General features: G+C 43.9%; 1 protein-coding gene across 16 annotated transcripts in view; it reads right to left on the bottom strand.

Annotated features, from left to right (window-relative positions):
* The window catches only part of LOC109416470 (protein phosphatase 1 regulatory subunit 12B), a 263,264-nt gene that overhangs the window by 68,699 nt on the left and 166,978 nt on the right, over positions 1-27,587 (bottom strand). For 4 of the 16 annotated variants that reach the window (XM_062853692.1, XM_062853691.1, XM_062853690.1 and 1 more), the window contains exons 4-14: positions 26,767-27,315; positions 26,519-26,607; positions 26,010-26,345; positions 24,518-24,808; positions 24,051-24,129; positions 16,043-16,240; positions 15,576-15,731; positions 13,972-14,556; positions 12,832-12,997; positions 2,898-3,944; positions 717-906 (exon numbers count right to left, since the gene is read on the bottom strand). In XM_062853692.1, coding sequence (XP_062709676.1) covers positions 717-906; positions 2,898-3,944; positions 12,832-12,997; positions 13,972-14,556; positions 15,576-15,731; positions 16,043-16,240; positions 24,051-24,129; positions 24,518-24,808; positions 26,010-26,345; positions 26,519-26,607; positions 26,767-27,315 — 3,686 coding nt within the window. The remainder of the gene's footprint in view (positions 1-716; positions 907-2,897; positions 3,945-12,831; positions 12,998-13,971; positions 14,557-15,575; positions 15,732-16,042; positions 16,241-24,050; positions 24,130-24,517; positions 24,809-26,009; positions 26,346-26,518; positions 26,608-26,766; positions 27,316-27,587) is intronic. The other 12 variants (XM_062853693.1, XM_062853705.1, XM_062853695.1 and 9 more) reach the window with 12 other exon arrangements.

The following is a 27,587-nucleotide window of genomic DNA, read 5'->3' as shown; positions in this document are numbered from 1 at the left end:
CCTATGGATCTCTGCATAAGTTCACAAATTTGACGTTTGAGCAGCGCCATGTTTACACAAAATAAACTCGTTTCCATGGCCACCTAGACCAAGAAAACAGCTACCTGAATCAGATTATATTGAATCTTATAGACCAATGCACGTGCACTTTTGAGCGTTGCCATGTTGCCCAGTTGGCCATTGAAACGAGTTCATTTTCTGTAAAAACGGCATCGCTCAAACGTTAAATTAGTGAACTTGACCAGAGGTCCTTTGGAATGAACCTATACACCTGTTCACCCGTTTGACTTTTGAACGGTGCCATTTTGTCTAGGTGGCCATAGACGAGTGCACCGATGAACTGAATTCATCGCGGTCCGAGAATTTTGACACTACAGCGGGGTCGTTCCCAATCAGAATTGTTCAATTCTGATTGGAAATCTTTCACTTCTGATTGGAAGCGACCCCGCTGTAGTGTCAAAATTCTCGGACCGCGATGAATTCAGTTCATCGGTGCACTCGTCTATAGAAACGAGTTCATTTTCTATAAACACGGCACCGCACGAACGTCAAATTAGTGAACTAGTGCAGAGGTTCATTCTTGATTTATCATTGTGTTCATTTCTAGTGAACCGGTGAACTTTTGCCATATTTATAACACTACATGCCGAACTGTTTTCATTTAGTCCATAGCATAAGTTCAAATTAACTGAATTTAAACTTCATTTGCAACTTACTGATAAAACTGCTACTGTCGCCGTTCTGCCTTCGTTGGGCCAACGAGGACATTGAAATACTATTAAGTTCATTTTGCTGCTGCTGCTGCTGTCGACTATGTGAGGAAGAATCCAGGGCAGTGACGGTACTGCTACTTGTGGCGTTGGAGGTAGGTGTACTGGTGGGCGCGGATGCGTCTTCCAGTTTAAACTATGGAGAAAGTATGGGAGAAGGAATCATTTAATGGTTTCATTTACGAAAAAAGACGATGAAATTCCAGCGTTTTGGCAGCTCCTACCAGAATGCAATGAAACGTTGTGGAAAGAATCCAGAAATCATTCTACATTTTGCTCCAGAGATGCCTCCAGTAATCCCCCCGAGATCTCCCCAGGAATTCCACTAGAAATCCCTCCAGAAATTTCTCAGAAAATGCTGCAGGAATGCCTGTTGACATTCCATTAGGAATTCCTCCAGGAATCGCCCAGGAATTCCCCCAGGAATTGCCCAGGAATTCCTCCGGGAATCGCCCAGGAATTCCTCCAGGAATCCCCAAGGAATTCCTTCAGGAATCCCCAAGGAATTCCTCCAGGAATCCCCAAGGAATTCCTCCAGGAATCCCCAAGGAATTCCTCCAGGAATCTCCAAAGAATTCCTCCAGAAATCCCTCAGAAATTCCTCCAGGAATGCCCTACGAATTCCTCTAGGAATCCCCTCCAGGAATTTCTCCAGGCATCCCTCCATGAATTCCTCCAGGAATCCCTCCATGAATTTCTCCAGGAATTCCTCTAGGAATTCCTCCAGGAATTCCTCTAGGAATTCCTCCAGGAATTCCTCTAGGAATTCCTCCAGGAATTCCTCTAGGAATTCCTCTAGGAATTCCTCTAGGAATTCCTCTAGGAATTCCTCTAGGAATTCCTCTAGGAATTCCTCTAGGAATTCCTCTAGGAATTCCTCTAGGAATTCCTCTAGGAATTCCTCTAGGAATTCCTCTAGGAATTCCTCCAGGAATTCCTCTAGGAATTCCTCCAGGATTCCTCTAGGAATTCCTCCAGGAATTCCTCTAGGAATTCCTCCAGGAATTTTTCCAGGAATTCCTCCAGGAATCCCTCCAGGAATTCCTCCAGGAATCCCTCCAGCAATTCCAGGAATTTCTCCAGGCATCCCTCCATGAATTCCTCCAGGAATCCCTCCATGAATTTCTCCAGGAATTCCTCTAGGAATTCCTCTAGGAATTCCTCCAGGAATTCCTCTAGGAATTCCTCCAGGAATTCCTCTAGGAATTCCTCCAGGAATTCCTCTAGGAATTCCTCCAGGAATTCCTCTAGGAATTCCTCCAGGAATTCCTCTAGGAATTCCTCCAGGAATTCCTCCAGGAGTTCCTCCAGAAGTTCCTTCAGGAATTCCTCCAGAAAGCCCTCCAAGAATCCCTTCAGGAATTCCTCCAGGAATCCCTTCAAGAATTCCTCCAAGAATCCCTCCTGGAATTCCTCTAGGAATCCCTCCAGGAATTCCTGCAGGAATTCCACCAGGAATCCATTCAGGTTTCCTTGCATGAATCTCTCCAGGAACCCCTGTAGGAATTCCACCAGAAATCCCTCTAGGAATCCCTCCAGGAATCCTCCAAGAATCCTTCCATAAATTCCTCCAGGAATTGCTCCAGGAATCTCCAGGAATCTCAGCAGGATTTCCTCCAGGAATCCCCGCAGGAATGTCTCCAGGAATCGCTCCATAAGATCCTTCAGGAATTCCTACAGGGATTCGTCCAGGAATTCCCTCCGGAATTCTTCCGGGCATTTCTCTAGGAATTCCGCCAGGAATTTCTTCAGGAATTCCTCTAGGTATCCATTAAATACTTCCAAGGATCCCTTCAGAATCTCTCTAAGGATGTCTTCAGAAATCTCTCTAAAAATTCATTCCGAAAATACTGCGGATTCGGGATAGAAATTTCTCCAAAAATCCTCAAAGAATACTCCCAGAATTTACTTCAGGAATTCCATTCATTGCATTCGGAGAAGACACTGCCATCCAACTCCAAACACGAGTTGGCGTGGATTTTCTAGAAAGAGTACTCAAATGATAGATTGACTGAGATAGACCAAGTTTCGAAAAAGGAAAGGGAAGCATTAAAAAAACATTTGCACAGCTTACAACAGAATGATTAACATGCAGGAGAAGTTCGCGCATAGCCCAAACAACCTTACCTTGGAACCGCCGTCCACTTTCAGCCGCCACGAGGGCCTCCGTTCCGCCATGGTCGTCGATGACGGTTGATGATGATGCAGGGGTGACGAAGGCGCACTGGTGTCCTTCCGCAGCAATACTGTACCTTCGACGGCAGCTGCCGAGGCAGCCGGCGTCGTCGTCGACTCACTACTACTTTTCGTTGTCGTCGTTGTCACTGCGGCGCCGGTTGGTCCTTTCGTGCTGACGAAGTTCTCCTTGTCGCTTTCGGCGTACTTGTTGGCCTCTTGCCGGAGTTTCTCCGCCAGGGTCAACGAGTTGGCATTGTCGATGTCGAACAGGGACCGTTTGCTGGAGGTACCGTAGGGACCCGGCGTCCGGATGGTGGCCGTCACCGAGGTGGACGCCGGCGCTGGCGTACTACTGCTAGTACTGATCGAGGCGGAGTCCCCTGAGGGAGCTATCGTTGACTTCGTCGTTTTCGTTGAATCGTCCAAATCAGTCTTCTTGTAAAGATTGTTGTTGCTACTGTTAGAGTTGTTGTTGTTGCTCGCGGTGGTGGTGGTGGAGGTGATGGGAGTTCCGCTGGGTACGCTGAAGGTCGCCGTCACCGAAGGGACGCTACTCTCCTTGTTTTTGCTATCTTTGGCGATCGCTGTCGTATCACTGCTGCTGCTACTAAGCCTCGGTGTGGTGATCGTATACGATACACTGATCTTGCTGCTTCCGTCGTCATCCGGGGCGACGGATGCCGTGTCGCCACCTCCCCCTCCGCCTCCGCCGCCGCCACCACCCACGTCGCCCCGATGGGACTTGATCGAGGAGGTGGTGCTGGACAGAGAGCTGGAGGGAGGGGCACTGATCGTAAAACTCGCGGACACTTGCTGATCGGCAGATGAACCGCTGTTGCTAGATGATGAAGGAACTTTGCTGCTTACCTCGGCGTCCACCGACGGAACGCGATCGTTGACGAGAGTGGCCGATGCCGATGTGGATGATGAAGTGGTGGTACTAGTACTGCCGGTGACTGTGGGCGTCGATGTTGCTGCTGTAGCGGATGGGTCGCTCTGTTGATTCGAGTGGACAAGGGATTTGTACAATATGGTAAGCATGGATGGATGGAAGGCAGCACTGTGGATTGGCTTTTGTTTGGCGAAAGATTAACTTCTTTGTTTGTGGATGGTGTAGTCTGTAGATGCGGGGTTCAATGTCGCAGATGGAGAAGTACTTTGTGTCTGTTGCCGGCATGTGAATGGCCTAAAATGTAGGTCAAGGCCATTTGACTGGCGTGTTTAAAGGTTACACTCTAATAATCCTAGTAATTATAATTCTTGCGAATTAAAATTCAAAAAGACTGACAACTGATATTATTAGCAGTTTTTTTTTTCTGATTCAAACAGATCTTTTAGTTCAAGCATGCAATTGATGATTCTTGCTTGCCGTTCGTTTACAAGTTTATCACAAAGCCTTGGTAGATAGTTTCTTTCAGCTAAGGACTTTCTTTTTTGATCTCAAGACATCAGGGAATGTAGCAAAGATTGTTTAAATTTTACCACTGTGGCACAGAAATAGTTAAAATTAAAAATGCACACTTTATGTTTCTTTCTTATGGCTTTATTCTCGCTTGGTAGTGATATTAAATTAGTGAAATTGAAGATTTAAAGGTTTTTGCCTATTTAAGCATTCGTGCAATATTGATAACTAGATATTTTAACATTACTGCATGATTTTCTTACATAGATAAGCGCTCATGTTAGCTGATGAGCACAATACCTAGACCTTTTCTATTGACTTTCCTGCCTACTTTTTCAGCATCGCCCTTGAAGGTGTAATGCGGCGAGCCGGACTCAACAGACGGGGTACGATCTTTGAAAAATCCGACCAATTTGTCTGTTTTTTGGGATGCCATGGATATTATTGCTGGAACCTCGGCCCCTTGCTAACTGACAATAACGTGAGTTGTGAAACACGAAGACGCATCATGAGTGGAAGTCGTGCTCACTATGGGTTCCAGTAAAAAACTGCGATCAAAAAAGATTCACCCCCGCATCAAATGTAGCATGTACAAGACGCTAATGGTCCTCTGCGGACACGAGGAGGACCTGCAAGCACTTGGAGTTTTCGATCGACGCGTGTTAAGGTGACTTGGTGCATCACAGAATTTTCATAGGAATCATTGACTTTTTAATTTTCAATGATTGTTTGCCTCGCGTTTTTGAAGTGATAAAAAACGGGTAATTCTGCAGTCACGCAGCTGAAAAAGTATCATCACACTCACCACGAGTGAGCATATGGGATGATTCATTTTCATCCAAATTGGCGCTTTGGTAACTGAGTTTTATCACTTTGAAATTTCGAGCGAGATTTCAATGATGCTGATGACGCACTACGCGTCAAGGACGATCTTTGGTGGCGTTCAGGAGAACGATATATGGCTGCGTAGAATAAACCACGAGCTCGCTGCACTTTACGGTGGACCTTCATCCTGAAAGTGACCAATGCTGGGCGGATATCAGCAGGTGCGTGCAAGGCACGTTGGGAGAATGCTGGACAACAACCCTACAAAGTTGTTTTTCGGTTGGCACAAGAAGGCGTGGAGCGAAGAGAGCACGATGGGCGGACCAAGTGGAGCGCGATCTAGAGAGCTTTAGGCATGACCGACGTTGGGGAATTGCAATTGCAAATCCAATATTATGGCGGCCAATTGTTGACTCAGTGTTATCACGAATTTTATGCTAAACTAAATAAATGAAATGAATGGGACCTTCCCGTGAGAGTGAGTGCGAATCATCACGGTTGACCATGTTTAGCTTCATACATCTTTCATTGCGAATTGACCATTATTCGCGGGGCTTCATTTTCTGTCGCAAGTGTCTTCGGCAGTTGGCTGCAATTCCGGATAATATGGAAAAGACGGTTGCACGTTCCAGTACCACGTATTACTCCACAGAGATTTGGTCGTACCCGGTGCATTGAACAGTGCTACAGGGGATACTCAAAATAACTGGTAATGAGCTATTAAAAACTTTTGACTAAACTTAAAATTCTTTACATGAAAGAAAATTATTACGATTGGATTATTATTCTAATATAACACCAATTTATCCAAAACTTCATCATCGTTTCTAAATTCAAGAGAGTAATTATAGTTTATTTAAATTCCCTCTAATTGACTTGAATATATTTATGTTTCAAAAGAAAGCAACCAAATAGCCGGCATTAAATTGAAAAAAATAATGGAATGCATATGAAAAATAGATAAATTTACTACAAAAACATAGAATACATGAAATCACCATAACTTTTCTTATTAATAATTTCAAATTAAGTAAACTGTTTTTCAAAGTTCATTATTATGGTCATAAATGATAAAAATTTCATTGCATTCGGTTCATTGAACCCGGAGATATAACAGCTCAAAGTTGGCTATCGGATAATTATACCTTTTCTAGAATCCTTATAACTTTGTGTAGAATGTCCCGATCTTTTCCGAAGCGAATTTGAATCACTGATACACAACTAGTTTATGAACTTACAGTAAAAATTTGAGAATATTTGATGTCCTTTTCGAAAAGTTACAGCGAGTTGAACATTTTTTAAAAAGTGAAAATTTTACCTGTCCCAGTTATTTTGAGTATCCCTTGTACGTCCAATAGAAGTGGATCTTCTCTCAGAGCGGCGTTGCTATCCGCGTGGTTTTCCCGTGGACTCGTTTTGTAACGTTCGTCCATGAATACTGATCGGATTAAAGCATGCCAACCTAATGCTGGTGCGAAGGAGTCGTGAAGGCAAGATGGGTGAGCCAATTGCCGACAAAACCAATCTTGGCTGGACATCGCAGGACACGTCTACTCGCCAGACACGTCGTACCACGTCTACTCATGCAACGAACCAGGCCTCACGCATCTGAATCAGATGCTGAACTTCTCCATCGATAGTTTGGTAGTTCAACCGAACCATGTTGAACGGCTTTCTAAAGACGATGAACGTGCCATGGCTTCTCTGGAATCTCGCACATACTTCAACGGAGAACGTTACGAACCGGGCTTGTTGTGGCGGTCTGACAAAATCCGTCTGCCGGACAACAAAAAAGTTGCAGTCCGTCGTTGGAGATGCTTGGAACAGCGCATGGAGAAGGACACGGAATTGGTGAGCACCCTAAATGAAAAGATTGCGGAATACAAATAAAAAAAAAAAAACTACATCCGCATGCTAACTTCGGAGGAGCTGTCAACGAAATACGAGCGGGTACGGTATTTGCCCATTTTTCCGGTGCATAATCCGAATAAACCGGGAAAGGTCCGGATTGCATTGGACGCTACCGCTCAAGCATGCGGGATATCACTGCATTCCGTTCTTCTCACTGGCCCAGATCAGTTAGCGTCTCTTGTGGGCATCCTGTATCAATTCCGTGAGCATCGAATAGGCGTGTGTGCCGATTGTTTAACCCCTTCGGAACGACTTTTTTCCCAACCTCGCCGCTGTAGAATGCGTCAGCGAGGTGCAAATGACCCAACCGTCCTGAAAGGGTTAAAGCTTGCTTCGTAAGACTTGTGCGTCTGAACTTCTCATGCACTGTTGAAACGAGATTTCAAGACGTTTGTCCTTAAAGGACCAGAGTTCTTGATGCAAGCGGAAGAAAACTAGCTAAAACTTCCGCAAAAAACGCCTATGACGGAGGAAGAAATGAGACCCAGCGTGCTGCTCCACTTCAAAGTTCCCGAACCTGCGATAGATGTGGGGAGATTTTCGAGTTTGGTGATTGTTAGCGGTGAGTGACTGGATACGTCCTTCAAGTCTGCTTGAACCTTCAACGTCGTCGTAGCAAGCATCCAGTCATAACTGAACCGTTATTGATCACGATCGATCACGATCAATTCTGACTATACATGTCAATGGTTGCTCCTCCGTGATTGAACTGAACTGGTTCAGTCATAACTGAACCGTTATCGAGCGAAGAACTTCGGTGAGCGGGAAAATACCTGTATCGGCAAGCGCAACGAGATGAGTACCAGGAAGAATTCTCAGCATTGGAGACGAAAGAATCAACTATCAAGTGAGGGGGCCAGATACAAAGGGGTGTAAGTAACCATTTTGTCGATTTTGAGCTGGGCATATCGAAAAAAGAAGCGTTCTACGCGCAGTTACAGCAAACATACGATGGTTGCTCGCCGCGTGACGTGAAAATCGTTGTCGGCGACATGAACGCGCAGGTAGGAAGGGAGGAAATGTACAGACCGGTAATCGGGCGTAACAGCCTGCACGTCGTATCGAATGATAACGGCCAGCGATGCGTAAAATTTGCAGCCTCCCGTGGTATGGTAGTCCGAAGCACCTTCTTCCCCCGCAAAGATATCCACAAAGCCACCTGGAGATCACCCGACCATCAAACAGAAAACCAAATCGACGGTAAATTCTTCTCGGATATAACCAATGTCCGCACATACCGCAGTGCGAATATAGATTCGGATCACTACTTAGTCGCTATATGCATGCGCTCTAAACTTTCGACAGTTATCACCACGCGTCGAAGTCGAACGCCGCGGCTCAACATCGAGCAACTTCGTAACGTAGAAGTGGCTCAAGAGTAGGCGCAGCAGTTAGCAGTGGCCCTACCAACGGAAGAGCAGCTTGGCGCAGCTACACTTGAAGATGGCTGGAGGGACATCTGATCCGCCATAGGTAGTACCTCGGCTACAGCACTAGGCTTCGCGACTCCGAATCACAGAAACGACTGGTACGACGGCGAATGTGAACAGTTGAAAAACGAGAAGAATGCAGCATGGGCGAGAGTGCTGCAACACCGTACGAGAGCGAATGAGGCACGTTACAGAAAGGCGCGGAACAGGCAGAACTCAGTCTTCCGGATGAAGAAGCGCCAGCAGGAAGAACGAGATCGCGAAGCGATGGAAGACCGCGCTAAGGATACACGAAAGTTCTACGAGAAGCTGAACCGCTTGCGCAGAGGCTTTGTGCTACAAGCCGACATGTGCCGAGATAATCACGGGAATATTCTCACGAGCGAGCGTGAGGTGGTCGAGAGGTGGCGGCAGCATTACGATGAGCACCTCAATGGCGACGTTGCAAGTACCGAAGGTGGCGTGGTAACAGATCTAGGAGTATGTGCATAGGACGAAAGACTTCCGGCCCCTGACCTCCAAGAGATTGAGGAGGAGGTTGGCCGGTTGAAAAACAACAAAGCCGCTGGAGCAGATCAACTACCAAGCGAGCTTCTAAAATACGGTGGAGAAGCCGAGGGAGAAGCACTGGTGAGAGCACTACACTGGGTCATTACCAAGATTTGGGAGGAGGAAGTATTACCGGAGGAATGGATGGAAGGTATCGTGTGTACCATCTACAAAAAGGGCGATAAGTTGGATTGCGGGAACTACCGCGCGATCACACTACTGAGCGCTGCCTACAAGGTACTCTCTCAAATTCTATGCCGCCGTCTATCACCGATTGCAAGAGAGTTCGTGGGGCAATATCAGATGTTCGCCATCCGCCAGGTGTTGCAGAAATGCCGCGAATACAACGTGCCCACACATCACTTGTTCATCGATTGCAAATCGGCGTATGATACAATCGATCGAGAACAGCTATGGCAGATTGCACGAATACGGATTCCCGGATAAACTGATACGGTTGATCAAGGCGACGATGGATCGAGTGATGTGCGTAGTTCGAGTATCAGGGACACTCTCGAGTCTCTTCGAATCTCGCAAAGGGTTACGGCAAGGTGATGGTCTTTCGTGCTTGCTGTTCAACATTGCTTTAGAGGGTGTAATTAGGAGAGCGGGGATAAACACGAGTGGAACAATTTTCACGAAGTCCGTTCAGCTGCTTGGTTTCGCTGATTATATTGATATTATTGCTCGTAAAGTTGAGACGATGGCGGAAACGTATATCCGACTAAAGAGTGAAGCCAGGCGAATCGGATTAGTCATTAATGTGTCGAAGACAAAGTATATGATGGCAAAGGGCTCCAGGGAGGAATCACCGTGCCCGCCACCCCGAATTTATATCGACGGTGATGAAATCGAAACGGTTGAAGAATTCGTGTACTTGGGCTCACTGGTGACCGCCGACAACGACACCAGCAGAGAAATTCAGAGGCGCATTGTGGCAGGAAATCGTTCTTACTTTGGACTCCGCAGAACTCTACGATCGAATAAAGTTCGCCGTAACACGAGGTTAACTATCTACAAAACGCTGATTAGACCGGTCGTCCTCTATGGGCACGAAACATGGACCCTACGTGCAGAGGACCAACGCGCCCTTGAAGTTTTCGAACGGAAGGTGTTGCGTACCATCTACGGCGGAGTGCAGATGGAAGACGGGACTTGGAGAAGGCGAATGAACCACGAGCTGCATCAGCTGCTGAGAGAACTAACCATCGTCCATACCGTGAAAATCGGAAGGCTACGGTGGGCGGGTCATGTCATCAGGATGTCGGATAGCAACCCGACTAAAATGGTTCTCGAGAGCCATCCGACCGGTACAAGAAGACGTGGAGCGCAACGAGCTAGGTGGGTCGACCAAGTGGAGGACGATCTGCGGACCCTACGCAGAGTGCGGAACTGGAGACAAACAGCCATGGACCGAGTGGAATGGAGGCGGCTACTATGTACAGCAGAGGCCACCCCGGCCTTAGCCTGATCGGTAAGTAAGTATATCGAAAAAATCTTCAGATTTCAAGCTTTTAGGAACTTTTATATAATAAATCGGAGAAAATTGGGTCGATTTTAAAACTTCATACACTTTGTATGGGATGAAAAAATGGTGAAAAACTTTAAACCTCATTTACTCCAAAGTGGATTTTTTTCACTTACACCCCTTTGCTTTTTACCCCTCTCAAGTGTATTCCAAAGGCGAGTCCACTTTACAAGCTGAGCCCGTTCGTTGCGTGTGTGCGTATTTGCACAGTGACATGAGAATAATTACACAATATCATTGTGGCATTATTTTTCTTTTAAATATTAATATTAATAAATTTTTCATGGCATTTTGTCTATCAAAAACAATCAAAAGAATGCATCTACAAAATCATACATACAAAATCATTATTTGCCTACAACCAAAAACAATCAAAAATCGCATTAGATTCAGAGATACAAGTGTTTGAAATTGTAGTGCTCTACAGACACCACGGGCGGGAGAAGGTTAAAGCGCTGGTCTAGCGAATACGGAGTCGTGGGTTCAAGTCTCAGTAGAACTCGATATTTAAAAAAAAAAATCACCTCTCAATTTGCCAAATAACAACATTATGTGCCTTCTATTTATAAGTTTATGGTATGCTTTAGATTTACCTCGGGAAACATTTCAATAATCAGATAATCATGGCTTTTGCAGTTATTTAATCTGTTTAGTGAATCCCCTAATTATTTTGACCACATTTTAGGCATAAAATGTTTTTGTTTTGGTTTTTATTTCTGTATTTTAACTAATGCTAATTCTATACTTATTCATAAAATGTGTATGATATTTATACGCTAGTGTTGGTGATCTTCTATTGTTAGGCATGGATGGCTCCTGCCGCGCCAGATTGATGACCAGTGTGGGGAGAATGTGGATGATACAATTGCTTACCCATCCACGGCAGGCAGTGGAATTTACTGCGTCTGCCCAGTGTTCATGTGAATGTCGGAGTGTTTGTATAGCGTATGCTCACATAGATGTTACTGTGAAGATAATGCATCACAGGATTTTTCGACCTGTTCCTAGTTCTATCAAAAGCTTTGAAATGCATGGGTCGAAAAGGGTTAGGAAGTAAATATAAATATACAAAATAAAAGAAAACCGACGGGCCAGGGATTAAACGCAAGACCTTCTGCATACGAATCAGACGCGATAATTACTAGACCGATTTCATTCCCTTTTACGCCATCAAAATCAAATGTGATACGGATTTGAACAAATCAAATACGTTCGAAAGTGGAAACGTCCGTAAACAAGAATGAGGATGTAAGTATAAATACTCGAAAATTATTCACAAATTCGTTTGATCTGCTTAATCCGAAACCGGTGATAAAGTGTTGAGCAGAACTTTTCACAAAATTCTTAGTTTACAACTGTGAAAGTGGTCATAGAATACTGCAAAGCTGATAATATTGCCTTTTCCTTGCTGGAATGTTACGCAAGAAGAAGAAGATCCTTAAAGATTCAAAAGATGAAGGGTCATTACTTCTCACTGAACCGTGGAAGAAAGGTGGAAAGGGAGGGGAGAGGGGTTAGAAGCAGCTTTCAAAGGGCTAGACAGCATCTTTTTTCTTTAAAAGTATAAATGTTGACCAGATTTTAATGTGAGTTATGTAATGCTTATAACAAGTATACAAATTATAGACATTTATTCTCCATCTGCGATCATTGGTTACAATACATAAGTGTACATTTGGGTGTGTCATTATGAATCCTTTTACTTTACTAAAATGTAACGAAATAAATAAACTCAAACAAAACTAAAACTCAAAACACACCGCAATCGGGCCCTTTTTTAAGTGTTTTTGTTTAGCTCAAGCAAGGGTGTTACTTTGTCAGGCATTCGTTGATGGGACACGTAACGATGGCAGTTAGTGTTTGGTGGGGAATATTCATAAAAGCCTGATCAGCAACTTAATTGGTGTTTTTTTAATTTGTTTAATTTTCTTTTTTTTTTTCTTTGGGGATGGCTTTGGGGGGACTTTGGTCAGCCAACAAAATACTTACCCTTACTTGAGTCGATTCGTAACTCGTGTGGTTCAAGGTAAAAAGGTAAAGGGCACTTTGAAACAAATGAAAACTGAACTTTCGAAAACGATAAATCAACAAACGTAAAGAAAACGAAACGAAACGAAAAAATCCTTTCACCAAAACAAAACCTTTTCGAAAAATGTACAACCCAACGAAAAAAAAGGGAAATCAAATAATAAACGGTCCATCGATGGACGGCCGACGGCGCCTTGGCCGACTACTTACATCGCTGCCGCTGTTGGTGGAGTTTTTCTTCTTGACCAGCTGCTCGGCACTCTTGATCTCGTCCAGGGTGACGCCCTGGGTCGAGCGTCGCGTTTCGCGGACCCGCTTGGCGTGCGCTTTCCGCTGAGTTTCACTCTCTTCGTCGCGCGTCGGTGGCACGAAGGATCTGCAAGGAAAATTAGCAAGAAGATATGGGAGTTGGAATGTTAAAAGTTGGTTCAGAGCTATTGAGATCCGTGCTTGTCGGGCAAAACAAACGAAAACAATACGTATTAGGAAAACTGGCAATACTGCTGTCAATCAATTTGATTTGAAATGCAAAACCTGACAGTAGTGCTGTCAATGTCCCTGATAAGAATGAAGTCTTCGTTGAAAAGGGTTAAACTGCAGCACACAACATTCAGAACACTCTGAGCATTTGGCTTACTCCTGAAAAGTAAACAAAACACGTTTGCTTCTACTGATAAATGATAAGGGGGACAAGGGCTGTAAGCGGTGAGTGTGTATCGGGGATCATCATCATTCCTAGGTGTGAGAATGGTTGGGCAATGCTGAATCCACTGCTAGCTGAATACCAGTTCATAATCTCGCTGAAATCAGGACCAAATTATCAACGACAAGGAACTGCCTGATTTCAGCGAGAGTTACTCATGCTCTGCCTTTCAGCTTCTGTTCAGCCCAAAAGTTTCGTTAGCGTTAAGTCATGACGACGGATGTTAGTATACAATGGAGCAAATGTTTCCTTGTTGCGTTCGAATCAACAAAAATCATTAGAACCACATGCTTCGCGACTGGTATCGCTGCCACCTCTGGCGTCAGCAACACGACACTGCTATCGGGACCCTATCGGCAACGATTAGGACAACTCTATTCGGTGGAATAGAGCACACGTGTCAAAATCAAACATCGAGATGTGTTAAAACAACAAAATCATATCACACGAACTTTCTGATCCAGAGAAACTGCCATAACAAGCGGGATCTCCAGATGCTCTTCTAAAAAGCACAACTTGAGCAACATTCCAAGCTTTATCAAGGTTTTATAACTGCCGTAAGCCTGCTATAAAGCCATAATAAAAGCCAGAACTGTCACACGGGAAACAGAAAACGAAAACCACGAAAAACGCTACATCATAATTACTTGAAAAAGTTTTTGAAAATATTTCCCGGCGAGAGTTTGTTCGTTGAGGTCACTACGGTTGGTGGTTGTTGTTGTTGTTGCGATGGCGACGGCGGCGGTAATGTTGCGTTGGAGTTGTTGAAATTGTTGACGTTGGAATTGTTGTTGGCAGCGGCGGACCCATACAGTGGGGCTACGCCCTTAGCTGTTGCGGGTGCTTCCGCCGCTGGCGACGGTTCTTTTTCTGCGGGGCCGGACTTTGCGGATGCGGATTGTGATGGCCCTTTCGTTTCCGACTGTTGCGCTTCCTGGTGATGGTGGTGGTGGTTGTGTTGTTGTTGTTGCTGCTGCTGTTGCAGCCTCTTCTCGTTGAGTGACGAGAGAAATTTATTGCGCTCATTATTAATCTTCGTCTTTTGGGCTTGTTCAATGTATTTTCGATTGAGTTCGAACAGGCTATGATTTTTGTTGACCGCATTGCTGCTGGTGTCGTTCTTGTTATTACTACTGTTGTTGTTGGTGGTGGTGTCGACGGTGACTTCAACCGATGGTATGGAAGGACTGTTGGACGTGTTCTTGTTGTTGTTGTTGTTGGCAGGTGTGATGCTGAAGATGTTGCACATGATGATGGTTGCGACGAAGGACAATTATGAAGTTATGAGTTACACATTCACACAGATTTCAATGATGAAGTTAGGTCGACGGCAATGGCGAATAAACAAAATTTAAAATGGACGTAACAAGAGTAACAAAGTAATGGATTGTAAGCAAATGATTAAAAATAGTACAGATTTTTTTTGCAGAAATTTTCAAATGTTCTGAAATTATTTAAAAATTGCTTCATATTTATTCTGAACAATTATGACAAGAAGTTCATAACAACTTAAACAATTCAATGCGGAATAGTTCTAGAGCTTCTATCAGGAGATTCTGTAAATATTTCTCATTAACACTTAAGGATTGTAATCGGGAATTCCTCCAAGTATCCCAGCAGTAATACATTGACTTCGTTGACAATTTAAGGGGTTACTCAAATTTCACCAACTATTTGTACAGAGATTGCTTCTGGAATCTTTCCTAGTATTATCAAAAAAAAATCAACTCGATATTCTCAAGTAAATCTCGCCTTTTCAATAGATATATATACCAATGGCTCCGCTAGGATTCTGTACAAAATATCACTGTGATTTCTACATGAAATGTTAGATGCATTTTCAAAGGATTCCTTTGAAACTATTCAGCGAGAAATCCACCCAGGGATTCTTTGGGAAATATATTCAATGAAATTGAATTGAGTATTTCCTTCCACAAATTTATCTTCGTTCCTTCAGGTATTCCTACAGAGATTTCTACAGCAATGTTTATAGTTATTACTGATCCAGAAATTTTCACCGAAAATTCTTCTATTCTTCTTAACGAACTCTACGTCCAAATGTGAGTTATTGAGATAACATCTGATTGCGTACTGAAATGTACAAGAAAGATACACATGATTCCGAATGAAGAAATCCCTGCGAGGAAATGATTGTTGTTCCTACTACTGTCAGTGGTGACCTAAGAAAGCAGTGATCATGAAGAATACAGCGCCTAGGTAGGTACTCCATTCCCATCCCTCGCCAACTTACCTTCGGATCTGTCCGGTGCTGGGCGTCGTGACGGGCGTTCCGGTGGGACTAGTGGGCGGCGAAGTGGTCGCCGTTTGTACGTTGGTTGTTGCTGTTGTGGCTGCGGAACCGGTCGTACTGCCGGTGCTCCCCAGTACCAGATTGCTGGAGGCTTTCCTAGAAAGGATACATGGAAAAGAAGCGAGAAGGGAGATTTAAAGTTTAATGCGTCAACGGAATCGTGCGGAATAGTTGGGGAAGCAACCGGTAGCAGTTCTGGCGTGTTCCAGAACCAAGTTGAAAACTAGACGAAAAGCTCATCGCGTGAATGGATTCGTTCAAGCAAATCAGCATTATAGACAGATAAAAAAGGCACGAAAAAGCAAAAAGTGTTGTGCATGATCGGATTAGAGATATAGTAGGTAATTGAAGAAGAAAACGATTGATTCGTAGTTGTTGGTTTTGGTTGATGTTGTTGTTGTTGTTACCTTAGCGTCCGATGGTCCTTGAGCGAGGCTGACCTTTGTACGAGATAGCTGTTGTTGGTGCTGGTGCTGTTGTTGTTGTTGTTGTTGTTGGCGGTGGGTGCTGCTGGTTTCGCGTTGGCCGTGGGATTCGTGTTTGGCAGGATTGGACACGAGTTGGCCTGTATCCGGGCTCGCAGTTCGACGTACTTCTGGTAGAACCTGCGCGTTGGGTTTTGGTGGTGTGGGACCCGGTCGTCGGTTGATCGGTTGGTTGGTTGTTTGTGAGTCGTCAAATTGGTAGTATAATAGCAATTGATGGTGTAGTAAATTACAATCATTCCATGATGGGTTTTTGTTGGTGAGGTGGATGTTACGGTGTGCACGGGTTGATCAGTTGATTATTTCGAGTAGTTAAAAAAATAATAATAAATTGGTATTGTTGGATGATTAGAACACATATCAGTTAATAAATGGCAGTATATAAAATGGAGGCAAAATAATAAAAATGTGATACACATATGAACATACATTAAGGCATACATAGCGTCAAGGAAATTGTAGAATGAATTAAAACAGAAAAACTTAAAAAAAATGGTTGCTACTGATTCAATATCTTTTATTTGAACTCCAATCTATCTCAAAAAGGACCATGAGTGTAATTTTGAAAATTCCGAAGTATCATTCAAAGGTGAATAAAAGCATAGAAGTTCCCTCATCGGAACGCCATCGACTCAAAATAAGAAAAGAAAGCCAACTACCCCATCTCTCTCATCATCACCATAACTTGGGTCCCTTCACATTGCTCGATTCCGGGCTATGAGAAAGCGGACTCTTTGGCTATGGTAGGCGCTAACAAAGGCTATATTTACGAGCGTCAAATCGCCTTCGGGTATTTTTTTTGCATTGGCTCTTCAGGAGATCTTGATCAGCTGGGCCACACAAATGGAGAATGGGTAGATGGCTCCACTCTATCATACCACAGGTGTCGAGGAAGCCATGATTTCACTTAGGGCGAAACTGGAAGCATTTTCTCATATTTTCGGTTTTTGATTTTTTATTAAATAACGAAGCAATATTTTCAAAATCGGTTTTCGTACACATGTAGAGTATGGATAAAGGTAGGTATCTTCTGAATTTTTCTGAGGTGGAAAATGTTTTCCATTTTTGCAGAAACCTTTTTTTTTGTGAAATTTTGTTCAAAAATGGTTTCTGCAAAAACGAAAAACATTTTCCACTACAAAAAAAAATCAGAAGATACCTTGATCCATACTCTACATGTGCACAAAAACCGATTTTGAAAATATTGCTTCGTTATTTAATAAAAAATCAAAAACCAAAAAGTGAGGAAATGCTTTCAGTTTCGCCTTAAGCCGCGATTTCATTCGTGTTATGTGTCGGCTGATGTCCAACCACTATTTGTTAAACACACATAACTTCCGTATTGGGCTCTCGGAAAGCAATCTCTGTGTCTGCGGCGCGGCTTGCCAGGATATCGAACATGTCGTATGGGGATGCGATGTGCATCGTGAAGTCAGATCTGAGCTGTATGAAATTCTCCGGGTCCGAGGAAAACAACAGAAACCCGTTGGAGAAGCGTTGGCAGATCTCAGGTCTTACTTTGGAATAGGTGGATCTCATTTAACAGTTTGTGAAATGTATTGATGTCAGAATTTGATCCTCGCACGTTCCTTGTTTTCGTTGCCCGCAATTTAGTTTTGTTATTCGTTCCCTGTCTTTCGTCGGCCCCTTTCGTTTGTCCTCTTCTTGTCGTTGTCTTCCGATAAAGCCCTTTCTGTTTAGTTCCGTTACAGATCATGATAGTTGATCCTATCAATGTTGTATAATATCAATGTATCAATGTATAAGATAGCAAGTAATTTAGTCTAAGTCCCTTAAATTCCTCCTTTCCAACTTTAGATATTTATTATCCCTAACCTCAAAACAGCCGCGAGTACTTCGGCTCTAAAAAACTAACTAATTTAAAAAATATATATAAAATCATTAAAAAAGTAAAGATGATTTCGGCTCTGTTTTGCCCACGTGGTGCCCGAGCCTTCCAAATAAACGAAAAAATAAACAAATAAGTATCCAATCTCGAGTGAGACAACAGCGCGTCAAGAACGAAAGCAATGCTAACGATTCGAAAATGATGCCACTGACACGAAGTTTAGCAGAGACACAAACAATACAATGATAGGTATATGTATATTGCCTTTAACTGGCATTTTACCAGATTTGCTGGTATGTCTGAAACATACCGAAAAACTTGTAATTAGAAGGCACGAAATGTTACTAATTGACAAATTGAGAAATGAAATTTGTGAAAAAAAAAAATCGCGTTCTGGTGGGATTCGAACTCACGACTCCGTATTCGATAGACCGGTGCTTTGTGGAGCCTCGTAGCCGTGCGGTTAGGGTCACCAAGTTTCTAATCGCATTATGCTGTGGGGTAAGGGTTCAATACCCGCTCCGGGCGATGAAACTTTTCGTGAGAATAGTTTCTTCTCCGTATCCACTGGTGCTCTGTGTGTCCGTTGTCTAGTGTTGAGTTTCATTCAGTCTGTACAGCCTCTAGCTGAAGACGGTGTCCGTGTTTTATTAACCAACTAAGCCACAGAACTGGAGATGGGTTTTTGAAAAAGGAGTGTTCACGGTGTGGCTTCGGAGTCAGTTTGGGTTTCTATTCCGCAGAATCATTACCTGTTTTATGGCTTAGTTGGTTTAAGTGCAGGTCTAGCGAATACGAAGTCATGGGTTCGAATCCCACCAGAACCCCCACCAGGACGCGTTTTACGAATGCCTCGACAAAATCTACAGAGAATACCCTACCCGCAGTATAATGTTAAAATTGTTATCGGGGACGCCAATGCTCAGATTAGTAGACAGGAATTTTCCGTCCGTTAAATAGCATGGAGAGCCTTCGCTCTGCTAACAATGACAACAATATAGACGACTAGCGTGTCGGGAGATGTCATGGATGAAGCGTGGTTGATGAGGGCTATTTATAAGAAGTAGGGCTTTCTGCAGTGGAGGTGGCTGCGTAGCTGCTTTGCGACCTTAAAATCGAACATCAGAATGGACTTCAAGCAGGCTTCGAGACTTTGTAAGGCAACGATGGCGGCCAAGTAATACCGTGATAAACTCATGGCAACTGCGGCGGCAGCAGAGCCTGAAGGTGCGGATGTCTACCTAGACGGAGACCTTCGCATTCGAGAGTAGCCAGATATAAGGCGACGCTTCCCGGGTAGAGGTAAAGAACAAACCAAGGACAAAATAATAACAAGTTTTGCCATCATATCTCATTTTATCATTCTTATGTTATTTATGAATAACACTGTAGAACTAGCTAAGAACAAAAAATGTTCTCATTGCTAAATTTGTTATTTCTGAATTATTAATGAATAAGAATAACCCGAGCAGGAATGAATAACTGCCACATAACTGGAGCATACCAAACCAGTCAGCTATCATACCAAGACAAGGTATTGATCGGTTATCCAGGTATTGAAAATAACTTATTTTGGTATTTTGTAGGTATTGATGAAATACCTCAACGAGTTATTGGTTTGGTGTTGAGGACTGCTTGAGGTATTATTCAATTAAGGAAAAATCGCTATTTGTATGGAAAAATCGCCGATTATTATTTAGGTATTCGCATACCTGATTTCATTATTCACACGTTATGCATAGAATACACACCAGTTATTATTTTAGGTATTTTACCTCTTTTGCAGGGCTACTTAATACCTCAATCAGATTGTAGGTATTCTGTTTTCCATATCTGAGTAAGTTATTCTTCAGCTATTTTCTCCTGCTCGGGAAATAACTGAATAACAGCAAAATATGCAATCATAACAGAATAAGTTTTTCTGAGCATCCTAAATAAAATAACTTCTCAATGGCATATTTTGCAATCATAACTTATTTCATTTTTGATGAGTTATTTGGCATTTTTTATATTTTATCAGAAAGAATAACTTGAGAAGATCATATTTTGCCATTAAAAGCTAAATAGCAAAACTTGTTATTGGTTTGTTGAGAATAAGAGTAAAAAGAACAAAAATAATAACTGAATTTGTAACGAAAATTAACTCAATAATAACTAATTTTGTTATTATAAGATCAAACCAAGGATAAAACATTTCTGAACCTTAAATGCGCTTTTTCTCAATCATAAGAACAAAATGTACAATTATGATGAACTTTTTCGAAATACCTTATTTTATACTTACTTTGTTCTTAATAACTCTATAATAACTGATTCAGTTATTTAACAGTTAAACATATTTTATCCTTGGTTTGTTCTTATAATGATAAAATGAGTTATTATTGTTTTTTTTTTGTACAAAGTCAGTTATTATTTTTGTTTTTTTAGCTCTTCTTCCCAACAAACAAGTAGGTAACAAATTTTGCCATTCAGCTATTCAATTTTAAGGGCAAAATTTGATCTTCTTATGTTATTTTCTTCTGCCCGGGTTGCTAGGCCAGGAGGTTGTTAACCCCGATACTGAAAGGCAACAATGCCAGTAAGTCGGACCCAAAGGCGTCCAAAGGCCAAGCGTCTCGACCAGCTCTCCGGGTGGACCTAAAAATGCCGGTACGTCCCAGGTTGAAGGGAGCAGGGGAATGCGACCTTGCGTAGAGATCCTCAGCCACTACGGATAAGGATAGGTCAGGGAGAAGAAGTCCTTTGGACCTTAGTAGACAGGCATAAGAAGAAGAGGAACAGGAGCTTGGGGACGTTAAGCCAAGAAGAGGTAGGAAGGCAAGGACAGGTGTCAAGCGCTAGAAGGGAGACGCAGTCATCATGACGGACGGGTCTAAGTACTCAGATGTTTGGAAGGTGATGAGAAGCCATCGTACACAGCATTCGGCTCTACCGCGACAAAACCGGTAAGGGCGATGCCTACAAGTGAGGGTATCCAGGTGAGGGCTCTTACCACTGAAGCGACTCTGAAGGTCAAATACCAGGACAAGATCACTGATGCGGAAGAGCTCGCCCTGGCAGGCGCAAGCATTGAAGGCGATGTAGAGGTGAAGGCCATAACGCGCATAGCTGCACAAACCCGCAAGTGATTGATGTTTTGCGGCAAACCCACAAACAGCAAGCACCTGACTGAATGCCCAAGGTGTCCGGCCTTCAAGAGAGCCTCAGCTGACAAGTCGCAGCATTAGTGGGGACTTATCGCCTTTGGTTTACACAGGTAGCTCAAGCAGAGAAGATCTAGGCACAAAGAAGCAGACGTCTCATTCCGCCCGCTTCCTATCGATCAACTTTTCAACGGTCGATTCAAATTTTTAGTAGTTGGTCAATTGTCCACTCGCGGCGTTGGCATCGTTTTTGCTCCTGTTTGACATTTACTCACTACCGCTACCTAACCTAGTGATGGCCCGGCCAAACACAGTACGTTTAGCATTGGGCGGTGGGCTTTGTGGTCTAGAAGTGGCGGGTATGGGCCCTGTTGAACCTTGACAAAATCCTCAGCATCTTAGGAACATTGAGAACGATGCCAGGATGTTCCTAATCCGTTCCGTGAAACACAAAACCGGAGCAAGGCTTTCAAATACGTACCCGTCCTGTGGCCAGCCTAGGAAATTAGGTCCAGGCTCTCCGAGAGCTGGCTTTGGGTTCAATCCCAATAAGTGACCTTCCTGCTTTCACAGATGATTACTAAGGGTTCGTTCGCATATTACGTAACGCTAAGAGAGGAGGGAGGGACTCTACCGCTTTGTTACGCTCCATACAAAAAATATAAAATTCCCCGGACAAAAAGTGTTACCTGGGGGAGGGACGGGGTTGGAAATTAAGAAATTCTGCGTTACGTATCATATGAATGAACCCAGGGAGCAATATCAGCAAGGACCTTTTAAGCAAGGCCTACTCAAGCTCCGCAAGTCGCTGGCTCTGCCCAAAAAGAAAAACGGCCTTTTGCCCAAAGAACGAAGCACGGTCAACGTGCGCAAGGAAAAGAGGTCCAGCCTTATTCTTCTTCGCCAGAAGTTCAACTATGCAGCTCGCAGGAGCCCCTGACGGGGAAGCACGCTCGGCGGGCACGAGTGGCCAGGTTTCCAAGCCAACTGCAAGGCGCAAGGGAATACCAGGACAAAGGTAAGCCTAAAAATGTTGACCCCTTGCAGACGCCTCGGGTACAACCTGACCAGGGTAAAGTGAACCGGTAGAAAAGAAGCAAACCCAAGAAGCAAGGCTACACCAGCTCGCAAGCGTGATAAAGGTTAAGTGTTGGTCTTCAAGACCGAAGTGACTGAGTACGTCGGTGCACTGAAGGTCACTAGGGGCCGGCGTACTTAGTCACAGTGTAGAACAAATGATTATAATGCCGAAGAAGGAGACGGTGCAGAAAAGCACTCCCTATAAGGTGCTAGACAAAGAAATTCTGGGCGAACAGGCAGATGGAGGCGATTCTCCAGTGTGAAAACCTGGATGAGATAACCAACGCCATGGAGCTTGCAGCCGTCCTCAGACAGCAGATTAGCAAAGTGTTCGCAGTCGGAAAGACTGGTCAAGGTGCCACCTCAGCATCTACGAGCCACCATAGGCGTGCTTTAGGTCTTCGAGCTAGGCCACAAATCTTGCGGAGTGCGGAGGCTTCAATACAACTGGTCTGTTTCTAGTTCAAGAGATAGTTTCCACGACAAACGAAGGCTTTGCAATAGTGAATACCGACGGGATATACTATTGTAGTTGCTCTTCTCCCCCTCCCTCCCCCCCTTACCACGAGGCCAATAGCCCAGTTCTAGTCTAGGCTGGATTCTCTATCCACACAGCAAATTTTGTTTACTGGTATTTAGCAAACTTTGCTGATTTTTTGTGCTGGTTTCATTCAGCAATGCGAATTTACTGAATATCAGCAATTATTTTTCAACTTGCTGAACCATCCAGCAATTTTGACAGTTGATCAGCAACGTTGTGCTTAAATTCAGCAAAATTTTTGCTGAAATTCAGCAACTAATTTTGCTGATTTTTTTTTGTGCTGAAAGCGTTTCAAAAAATTCGGTGTGCAGTGCACTGAAGAGATTGAGTGCCGATGTCTTGATGCCGAACGTGGATGTCGCGAACGTAGGCGGCGAAAATGCCTAGGAACGATGCAGAGTCCATCAGAAACAGACCAACTCATACTGTAGCGTTACGCATCGTAACCATCTGGGAATTCGGTACAGGTACACCAGAACATGAAGAAAGACGTCTACAACCGAGGATCATCGATAACCATCGGAAATGGCTGACCTCGCGTATCAACCCTTTCCTTCCCACGACATTGAACGACCATTTCTATGATAAAATCTAGTACTTCACGTCGAAGGTAAGATATTGCGAACAAAACTCGGCGGTTTAAGAATCTGGTGGCGTCGCATGGATAACGAGTATAAAAACTAGGTTATGGTCAAGCTTATAAAGCAACGCAGGTTGAGTTGGGCTGGTCACGTCACAAGGATGCCGAAAAACGGACAGACTATAGACAAAGAAAATACACAGAAGAGAACCAAGGAGACCCCGGTGACTCCGTGGCAGCCCTTGTACAAGATAAATGTTTGTGGTTAAAGAGGATCTAAGAGACTCAACATCCAGAAACTATGGGCACATGACAAAAGAAGCTTTATTCGGTGTAGATTCAACGGAGCGTATTGTATCCCATCAAGTATCCTGGTGAGTTTTTTGATATCCTTCATTACTTTTTCCTGAAATATCACTTGTCGAAATAATCCGAAAATCTTTTCAAAAGCGACGAGAAGTTTCTCTACATTTTCCTTGATAAATAATCAAAAACATAAAATAAACCAAATGATCTGAGAATCCTCAAATCATGTAGCAAAAGAAAAAAAAACAGGTCGAGGTAATAAACAATCGTAATAATTCAGTAGCAACCATATTTTTCGCATACTTTTATAGACAATAAACGATTGAAAACTGAAAAAAAACACATTCGGAAGGGAAAACGTACGACACTCGAAAGCTAAGAAAATGAAAAAAGTGTAACAAAAAAGGAAAAAAAAAAAAGATTGCACTCACTTTTCATCGCTCTCGAAGCTCTGCGTCCGCCGCAGTATCACATCGGGTTCGGTCGGTTGATTTTCTTTCTCAGGAACTTCTGCAACGAAACCAATAGAAAGATTAGCACGCTTTGAGTAACTGATCTTGATAGAAAACAAAAAAATAAATGAGATAAAAAAAATCGGCGGCTTTGAAAATGTTGCTGTGAGAGTGAACAGTTGGCGAAGATGACAAATCAGGAAAACTGGCAACACTCGCCCCCTCTGTTCATTGTAATCTTCGCCATAGCGGAATGTTGACGATGCTGACGATGTTTTCGATATGGCTGCTCTAAATACACGACGGATAATGCGTTTTTTTTTGTCTGGTAGCACAACATAATGGAGGTCGAGATATTGACAAATAGATGGCGCTGGCAAACACACATGAATATTTTTGAAACAATGAGTGAGTAACAGAAACTATACGGAAAAAACGGTTATTACGATTGCGATACGGCGATAACCGAGCATGACCATTCTGGAGTCTCTGCAAGGCTTGCTGCTGCTGATGGGCGTGCTCCTCGGTGGGAACCGGAGTTGGAATGGCACGTGGACGGCGCCACGGCACCGGCGGTGGCGCCATCTGTTGCGAAACGGCCGGTGGCGGCGGCAGTGGTGGTGCTGCAGGTAACTCCCGGTGCACTCCTTCGATGCGCGGTTTCGGAACGATAATTTGCTCCGCCACGGGAACCGGACTCGGTCGGGAAATGATCGGAACGGGCTTGGACAGTTCCTCTGTTCCGACGGGTGGCGATTGAATTTGGAATGGAACGAAACGTAAGAAAAGATGCGTGTGTGTGTGTGGGGGGTGTACAAAAACAAAATCAGAATCATATCGGCGGTCGTATTCGGCGGGAAAAACGGGTGAACGCAGTGTTTAGCAGGAACGCGCGCGAGCGAGAGAAGAAAGCAGAAATCGAAAACTGCAAACCAAACGGGTAGCGCTTCGCTGTTAGGACGTGGGCGATTCAAAGTCAAACCAAACCCGAAGATGTGGCAACTACAGGTGACATCTGGTGGTCGTTCCGACATGTTTCAGTTGGGTGCTTGCGTGCGATGATCGTTTGATGGCAATGGTATTGGTGATTGATACGATGATGGTTGTTTCTTCAAGATGTTTTGAACAAGATCGCTTTTTGACCAAACCTCGCGAAGTATGCATTGTCAAACTGATTTTGAATTCGAGCAGTTAAATAACAGCGAAATCTCTATAAACATTAAAGTGCTATATGGTATTAGATGGAAATTTGACCAATTGGCTAGAAGGTTCAAATGAACTTGAAGTAAGTAAAAAGTGCCACATGCGCTTATGTATAAAGAATATGAATGAAAAATGCAATTATTTTAGAAAATGTCAATTAATCTTATTTCTAAATGAAGTATAAAGGAGATATGGTCAACCATAGGTGACTCCCAGATGCAGACGCTACCCTACCATACTTGATCCTAGGTAATCGTGGCTTCAACTCCATTATCGCCAGATCAGCTACATTGGAACTAACAGACATCTTCAATGTGCGAGTATTACTAATCTTTATATTACAAATGAGAATGACCTGCCAAATCAGATTGCAGAAAGGAAGTCGTATTTCTGGTAGAACTATGGTATAGAACATGGAGTAATTCATCGCTTGATGCACAGAGTCTAAGGAATTATGAAGAGAGGATAATGATCATGACATCTAAACAATTTGACGTTGACATGTAGAATAAAATTTACAATTGGTCTTGTAGATTATTCCAACGTCTATGCTATAGTACACTTGCAGTCTAGTGAAACAGTAAAGAAGAAACACAATAACAATAAAACAGCTTCGCTTGCGGGGGCAATGATTAGCGGGCACGCGCAAAGTTCTACAATACTGCGCAGCATCAGCCACGAACAAAAACGCGAATAACAACGGCTCGGACGTTCCGTGCGGCTCCGTGCTAATACCTGCTTCAGATTCTTCGCTCATACTACTCTCGCTAGACGATGACGATGAACTGTCCGCAGATGAAGACGAATATGGGGATGACTCCGCAGCTGACGCTTGCTCCTCTTCCTCTTCTTCTTCCGGCTCTACCGTCGGTTCCTCTTCGGCTTCCTGCTCCTCCGCGTCTTCTTCCGATTCTTCCGCTTCCTCCACTTCTTCTTCGGCGGACTCTTCCGCTTCAACTTCCTCTCGGTCACTCCCTTCTTCGTCTTCAATCCCATTCTCTTCCTCTTCCACCTCCTGATACTCTTCTTCTTCCTCTTCCTCTTCGTCAGCTTCACTTCCGCTAACGACTTCTAAATTCGTTCAAACGTGTGTTGGCAACAACCGAACAAAAAAGATCATTCCCAACAGGAACGAACGTGTTTACAACAGGACAAGAGAAAGTATAAGACAAACGTATACACAGACATATCGCCTACCGGATGGTAGACGAGATAAACAAACATCATACTCTCTAGTGACTCACCTTCTTGTTCTTTGCTGTCGATCGGTTTCACCTCCACCCGGATGACCTTCGTGGGTGTCTCGATGCTATTCTCAATGGTATCCGTAATTCTGGGGAAAATAAGAAACACGTGCGTTTTAAGACATGTTTTCCATGTCGAGAGCAATCTTTGATTCTAGTTGGATCACGGTTTCAAAACCTGAATGATAACTTTTAGGTTTTATTAAGGTTTTAGATCAAATTCAGGTTACATATAAACGAATCCTCACCTAATTTGACTAGCCGGTCGCCGTTTGGGCCGTTTGAAGTTCTTCCGCGCCTCGTCCAGCAGCGGCACAATGTCCTTCTGGGCGATGTCGATCGCGTACTGGCCGCTGTAGTTCTGGATGTCGATGTCGACGTTGGCACCGAGCAGCATCTGTACGGCTTCCTTCTGGCCCCAGTAGGCGGCCGCGTGCAGTGCCGTCCACCCGTCCACGTCCTGCTTGTCGAAGTCCCCCCGGCCGTCCAGCAGCAGACCGAGCACTTTCGCGTATCCCTTGGCGGCCGCCACGTGCAGCGCCGTGGCACCCGTCTTCGGGTGGGGTTTATCACAATCGGTACTGTCGGTGCGGAGCCACCGTTTGGCGTCGCTGAGCATGATCTTTTCCTCGGCCTGCCGAGCGTCCTCGCAGTCGATGCCCTGTTCGTCGATGTGTCGCTGGATGAGATCCTCCATGGCGTCCGAGCAGGCCAGATCGAGGGCCAGCTCGCCGTCGCTGTTGATCGACGCCAGGTCGGCGCCGTTCTCTATCAGGTAGCGGGCTATACTGAGGAAACTGGGAAAGGGGAATTGCACAAGAAATTATTATTACTGTATTGTTCTGTACAGAATTAGCAGGCAGAATTACCCCCCAAGACGGAAGAAAGTTTAACACTTTGAAGCCGGAATTTCTCCAAGCTTCCAAGCGTAGAGTTTTTTCTACGTATTTCTGTGGTTTTGGGGCTCAACAACATAAAAAGGGTAGAATATGATGCAAAATATGTTTTTCTGGATATCCTAGTTCTTAATTTAAGATCCTAAAGTCTACGGGTGCGACAGTAACTTCTT

This window comes from Aedes albopictus, chromosome 2, assembly GCF_035046485.1.
Source record: "Aedes albopictus strain Foshan chromosome 2, AalbF5, whole genome shotgun sequence".
Taxonomy (NCBI): Eukaryota; Metazoa; Arthropoda; class Insecta; order Diptera; family Culicidae; genus Aedes; species Aedes albopictus.
Note: the sequence above shows the minus strand (reverse complement) of the source record. Positions and strands in the feature narration are given on the sequence as shown.